General features: G+C 46.0%; 1 protein-coding gene across 1 annotated transcript; it reads right to left on the reverse strand.

The window, feature by feature from the left end:
* Positions 1–1477: 1477 nt before the first annotated feature.
* On the reverse strand, positions 1478–6284 carry zfp36l1a (zinc finger protein 36, C3H type-like 1a). Its single transcript, XM_053434599.1, is given in 3 exon segments — positions 1478–3856; positions 3858–4862; positions 6019–6284. Coding segments are annotated over 3 exon segments (1119 nt in total). The 5' UTR covers positions 6070–6284; the 3' UTR covers positions 1478–3793.
* Positions 6285–7162: the final 878 nt, after the last annotated feature.

The raw sequence follows: 7162 nt of genomic DNA on the forward strand, positions 1-7162 counted from the left end.
TCCAGAACTTGATATCTGCTGCCAACCCAGTTGTTGATGCCTGCTTTACAATTCTGTGGTTTTTATTTGTGGTGTAAACTGAATATTCATGTTGTGGGATTCTAAACAATGTGTGACACAGACTGAAACAATGTGAGGTGGTGAGTAATCATCCTAAAACCAGTCATAGCCAAAGCAATATTTTGTGTTTCCCCTCTGACCTGATTGGAATGCATGAACGGTGCCTGCACTCACACTGACTGGGCCCTGCAGTAAAGTCAGGCTCTCAGGAGGAAGGCCAGTGGTTCAGAGATGTTGCTGGAGGGTTAGTGGGAGCAAAGGACCAAGACAAGAATCTCACTAGGCCCAGGTTCTCTGGAATAAAGCAACAAGGGGGCCTCTATGGGTCAGCTGTGACGGGTCAGCACCCACCATTGTATGGAGGGAAGGGAGTTCCTGTCCTGGATCCTTTTTGCAATCTGAGAGAATATAAACATGGACAGACGGGAAGTGTCCAGAGAGCGAGGAAACACAGCGGCAGTGTGGATGTTGAGTTGAGAGTCTAAAAGGGGAAGTTACATTATGTTGTTAGTGAAAGAAGATACCATTCTGCTTGTATTACTGCGCAAAAAGATTATCTCCATTTATTTTAATGCGAGAATACACAAATAAACGGACCACACAGGGAGCTGGACAGTCTGATAACTGTAACTTCTATGAGGCGACTGTGTATCCCTCCATTCGCATTGGACGTCCTCTCACACATATCGATCAGCTCCCCTCAGGATCACCGATCGGGTCATAGTCACACTTTTTTATTCTTGGAAACATTACAGCCTCCCTCCTCTTCCCCCCGGATCAATACTTCAGCTGAAACCAGGGAGCTTCTCCTCTTTGCTTAACTAAACCTTTCTCGATTATAGAGTTTGATCATCCGCAGGTCAATAGCCCTGACTGCTCCCTGTGCGGATCGCCACCAATCAACTTCCACCACAGTGAAACTCCCATTAGTGCTGGAGGCTGCACAGAAGCACAGGCCTCATGAATCTCCTTTTAAATATAACATTTATAAAAAAAGATACCCTTCAAAGTTTGACATTGGCGCTATTAGTGTGGATTACACCTTTAGCCCAATATTTCTTATTATTTAAAGTGTGCCGGATTAACCACTAAGTTCCTGTTTGCAATGTATTTGTGAACGTTCAGATAACTGTCACTGGACTATTTTAATTTTGAGGAATAAGTTTCATTTGTACCTTCGATAAAAAGCTTAGGGACAGCTGAAACAACACCAGTCCCCCATGGCCTGTCTCTTTTAATGCAGCCCATGAGACTAAAATTAAAACTTGGAATCTTATATAACCCTAATATTGTCTTTTAATAGTCTCCATTAATAAGTGTGCAGCTGTAGTTGTGTTAGATTCTGCTTCAGGTGTTAAAAGCGTCTGCATGTGAACCATCTTCCGAAAACAACCCTTGTACACAGTTCATGACAAAGTTCAACTTTTCCAAAAATATGGGGTTTATTGACTTAACTGCAATCAATACTTACAAAAGAGAGAAAAAAAACAAAACAGTTTTCATATTAACTCACAGAAATTACTGTAGTGGGAGAAAAAAAAAATGGCTGAAAAAATACATTCAACAGTTTTTACTTTCTTTGTGTCAAAAATGTGTTCACCTCTTCCAAACACGTGAAGGCAAGACGAGTGACTTAAAAAATTATTTCTCCTCCATTGTTATCAAATATAAAAGGCCACAGAAGCCTTAGCTACCTGGAATGTATTCAATGAGGCACTTCCAATGGTCAAGAGGGGCGTGGGGGGGGGGGGGGGGTGGGCGCCAAGCAAGTGCATCAAGCATCCAATCAAATTAAAAGAACTAGATCAACTTTCCTCAACCCATTTGGTCACAGCTATTGCTCGTGATAAAACACACTGGGTGTGAGATCATTGCTGATGTTTCAACACCACCAGGCTTCCAAGCTGGAGCTTCTCCTTAACCAGTGATGTGAGAGGCTGTTAGGAACCCCTTCATTTCCACCATCTACCCAAGTACTGTGAAAATACTTCTGTTTAGAGCTGGGGCAAGATCAGAGACTAAAGAAACAGAGGAGCTGAATCAGTGTAAAAAAACAAACAGTCGACTTTTGTTACTGTCTGGTTATTGGAAGGCATGTGGGGGGGGGGGGGGAAGAGACATCAGGAATGAATACAAGCAAATCGAGCTAAGATGGAATTGCAGTCCAATAAGAGGGAGTAAAGAATAAAGTACAATAAATAATCAAAACGCAAAACATCTTTTTTTGCATTTTTTTTTTGCTTTAAATTAAGTTTCATTTTGACAAAGTGTAGTTGCAGAACAAGTCATTGAAGTACAATATATTAAACTGTGAAAAAAAGGAAAACTGACAAAAACGTCTTCACAATCTTTAGATTAATATGGAAGATCATAATTTAACATAAAAGAAAATATATTCTATTGTTCATTATCCAGATAAATACAAAACAAAATTAACAAAAAATGCATATGATCACCAATAAATATGTTCTGATAAGTTAAATAAGCAGTGACAAGAAAACCTTCTGTCTGGAAAGTTTTTTCAAATAATAATAACCGTAATAATAACATTAATAAAAAATAATTATCAAATAAAGAAAGCAAAAAAAAGGGATGTAATGAGTACAGAGAGAGAGCTCCTCAGAGCAGGCTTTTTAAAGGGGTGTGGGGGGGGGGGGAGAAGTTAAGTAAAATAGCTTGGAGATCCGATCTCGTCAAGTCGCAGGATGTAGAACTGCACCATGGGAATGCTGGAATTCCCCAGATCGGTGAAGATGAAGGGAGGGGAGGCCGGGTCGAGAAGTGGGACTAGAGTCCTACAGGTTTAATGATCAGGTTGATATCAACACTTCCTTCCCATAGACACAGGAAAAAAAAAAAAACCACAAAAAAAGCCAGTGACCAGCAACAGGAGGAGAAAAAACTCGAGAGGGGGAAAAAACAAAAACATAACCAACTTCCAGTTCAAAGTCCTTCCTGCAGACTCACCCAGTCCACAATTACATAAGACGAGCTCGAGAAGAACCGTGACAGGGGGGGGTAGGGGGTGGGGGTGGTGGAGGGGGGTCAAACGAGAAAGAACCAAAAATAAACAGTAGTCCATTCACCCTAAACACATGCAAAAACCGCCCCAGGCACTTTTTTTCTTCTTTTTTTTAAAAACTATTCATATCATTTCAGGGTCTGTTATTTTTTTTCCTCTCCTTTTGTCTTAACTCAGTCTGTAAAAAACGGCTGCGGTAAATCTACACTTACGTTAGTGAGCACCCTCTAGCTAGCTCGGGGGGGGGAAGTGGTATCATCAGGGAGGGAAAGAGGGAGGGAGGGAGGGAGGGAGGGGGGGGCTAGGAGGCTAGTGCAATGCACGCCCCTTTCCAAGGCCACTTGTGCTGCTACACATTCAAGAACAAATAAGAATAAGAAAGAAAAAGGAAAACAAGTGGCACCTGGGGAAAAACAGTCAATTCTTGTTCGTGTGATTTTTTTTTTTTCATTGTTCAATTTCCTCTCCATTTTTGGCACTATGACACATGGCAGGTTAGGTCTTTAAAACTTGCTGTGCAGATCAATGGATGAAATGATCATTCGAGTTCCCTTAATTGACTAAATCCTCATAACGCTAACGAGGAAGTGACACGGTGTGTTGAGTGAAGAGAAGACGGGGGGGGGGGCTTGGGAGAAGGGCAGAGGTAGAGGGGAGTGCCGTGTTCTCTTTGTGTCATCAAACATAAAGTCATTGGTGGGTGCTCGCAGTTTAGTCGTCAGAGATGGAGAGGCGGCTGAAGATGGGAAGGCGGCGGGTGGTGTCCAGCGTGGGGGGACTCGGAGCCACTCAGGCTGCCTCCAGAGCTGCTCTGGTAGCCATCTTGGTCTGACAGGGAGTCAGGAGGGCTGGATGGAGTATCGAACATCTGAGGGGACTCCAACATGGGCCTGAAATAGTAAGGTTTGCTCGTTGGAGAGGGAGGTGCAGGGTTGTTGGGCTCTGTGCCTAAAGGGCCGACACTGAGGCTGGGTCCAAACAGGTTGGCCAGCTCCTGGCTGGAGTAGGTGAAGGGGTTACTGCTGGGCCAGTCGGACACTTCGTCAGGGAAGAACATGGGTGGAGGGGTGACTGAGGTGGGGCTGTCTCTCAGCCCGGCTGAGCTGGAGAAGCCTGCGAAGCTGTAGCTGTGCTGCAGCCGGGGCCTCTCCATCTTGTTGGAAGAGTTTAGAGGGGAGGACTGCTGGGGGGGTCCGCGCCGCTCCTCAGCGTTGTGGATGAAATGGCAGCGAGGCCCGTATGGGCAGAACCCAATGGTGTGGAAGGTGCGGCACAGCTCAGTCTTGTATTTGGGATGGCGGCTCAGGCTGCGCAGTTCATGGATCCCGTGAGCAAACTGGCACTTGTCGCCGTACTTGCAGGAGCCGTTCTCCTCGAAGGGCCTGCAGAGCTCCGTCTTGTATCGGCTGGAGTTCACCTGGCTGCTGCTGCCGGTGGGACTGGCCGGGCCCAGGCACTTGTTCATGAGCCTCTCACCTGTCTCAGAGAAGGAGCGGTCTCTCATGCGGTTCTCCTTGTTGCTGCCGCCGTTGCCGAGCCCTGAGATGAGCGAGCAGTGGTCTCCCGCCTTCAGGCTGTTCAGAAACTGGTTCTGGCAGAACTTTGTGCTGCTGACAGAGTGCCGCCGCTGGTACACACCCCCCACGGAGGGAGATCCCACCGCTTTCCTGTCCAGCAGGGCTCCGGTGGGGCTGGAGATGGGCACATTGGCACCAGTGCAAGGGACAGACATGGGATGGGGGGCGCCCAGGTTGTTGTTGAAGCCGAGCAATTTGTTGTTCTGTAAAAACACACAGAGAAGAAAAAACAGCACCATTAGAAACCAATACATTTTACAGATCCACCAAAACTGACAACGTGGTCTTGAGTGTGTTGGAGGGCCGCAGCGAGAGAGAGAGGGAGAGAGAGGGGGCGAGGGAGAAAAAAAATCCCAGCCTCCACTTGCATGACTGTTCTCTTTGGCTCTGACAACACGAGCGGATACAGGCCTATAGAACAGCAGCTGGTTTGGCAAGTTGCCCCGGCGAGGAATGTGTGCCTGTTTAGTAAATGGAGCAGCAGCACATGAGAGGCCAGTCAGTGGCCACCGAGCGGCTGCAGCATTTGAAAGAGAATGAAAGTGGCCCGAGCATCCTGCTGAATTACAACAGAGAGAAAAAGAGAGACTCATCTGCTTTTCAATGCACTGCAGGAAATCACCGGTCAGGCTGCTGCTGCTGCTTTACATGAGAACACACACCAGCACACACTCAAATCTCTACAAGTGTGTAAAGAAATCTGAAAACTTGTAAAGCAGATGCAAGACTAGGAGGCAGTTTGTTTTCCACCTGGAGGGAAGTTAAGGTTTTATGTCCTTTAAGGGTTTTTATTCTCCATCGTTAAAAAGGTTATTGTCTGAGGAGTGCTACAGGGGCAGGAGGAGGCTGGAGCCAGACGAATCTGGTCAATGATTAGCGAGCATGTGGCTGATCTGTGAGCAGTATTAAAAAAATAAAAAAAGTGGCGCAAAACTGCTCCACAGCTTCAGACTGAATCACAAACATGTTGCAGCAAAACCCGGTTTAAACAAATCCCTCGAATTATAACTTTAAACACACACGTGTCACGGGGGGTTGGAAAATAGAAAAAACGCGGAAAAGGGGAAAGTTTAAACACAGCAACACACGTTCGAGTCCCCGCCACACTTTTAAAAAAGGACGTGTACACGAGAAGACACAAACAAACAAACAAACAGCGACAAACTAAACAAAGTAACAAATCAGAGCAGCGGAGCAACAGGCTCCGGGCGGAGGGAGCAGAGGGCCACGGTCATTCCTCCACAGGCTGCGGCGAACAGGCCCCCCGCGGCCCGGCACCGCTCGGCCCGGCCCGGCTCGGCTCGGCTCTGGAGACAGGGAGAAGACAGAGGGAGAACAGAAGTTTGTGCAGCTCTCTACCTTGTTCATTATTTCGAAGTCGAAGAAAGGCGACACCACGGCTGTGGACATCTTTGCAGCGAGCGGACTCGAGTCGAAGCAGGAGGAAACTCTCTTATCAGAAAGTTCGCTGCAGGTCTGCGGAGGCTTCTCCTCTTTTCTGGAGGTATTTCTTTTTTTGGGGGGGTATATATATATTTCTCTTTTGAGGGATTTGCTGCTCCTGTGTATTTAGTGACCCTGCAGAACTCCCCCTCTGCCCTGCACCAGCCCCGACATTTGCTTTTTAATCCGTTGCAGGAGGAGCCTCGAGCGCTGGGCGTCAACTTTCAGTCAACTTTTTCTCCCCCCCCCCCCCCCTCCTCTCTCTTCCTCATGAGTTGGACTAACTTGCCTTGGTTTGACAGTTTGTCTGAGATCCCTGAACACCAGACAAGTTCACTGATTTGAATTCTAAGAAACTCAAAGTGAAACCAAGTCTAGGTTTTAACTTCTTTATTTAGATAATGCACTTTATTGATCCCAAATTGTGAAATTATAGACCAAAGTAGCAATAAAACACATACGGAAGAGTTAAAATAGAATCTAATAAACACTACACGTACTTAAAACTCTACACACTGCCCAAGTAAACAAGTTTTATTACTTAACACTTGGCTAAAGTTGTTTATCAAAGTTGGTGATACTGTACATGTTCTGTTTATAACTTTGTTTGAGTGTTGAAAGTATGTAAATACAACTTTCAGTAGTTCTTTTTAAACCCTAGTGGTGAAGTGTAAGGCTACAACTTTATGCCCCTTTTCTTTCCCTTATGGAAATCTGCTGCTTAACCAGTCTGGAGTTGTTTACTGGGAGGCGCTGCTGGGTGCTCGGGGTTTCAGCTACCATCCACTACTCTGTAATTAATTTACGCTTAATTGCTGGAGTGTAACGTCACTGGTGGGACTTTCCGGTGAATTCAGGCAGCCAGAGATTTTTTAACTCCTTCCCGTCAACAGTTTTAAATTCCTCTCTCGCTCTGCCTGTGTGTGTGTGTGTGTGTGTGTGGGTGTGTGTGTGTCTCTCTCTCTCTTTTCACCACACTTTCTCTCCTGTTCCTAACCAGCAGCTGAATGTGGGCAGGGACGTACAGTACATGTCATTTCATCAGGTATTCAATAACCTG

This window comes from Pleuronectes platessa, chromosome 11 (genome assembly GCF_947347685.1).
Source record: "Pleuronectes platessa chromosome 11, fPlePla1.1, whole genome shotgun sequence".
In the NCBI taxonomy this organism is placed as follows: domain Eukaryota; kingdom Metazoa; phylum Chordata; class Actinopteri; order Pleuronectiformes; family Pleuronectidae; genus Pleuronectes; species Pleuronectes platessa.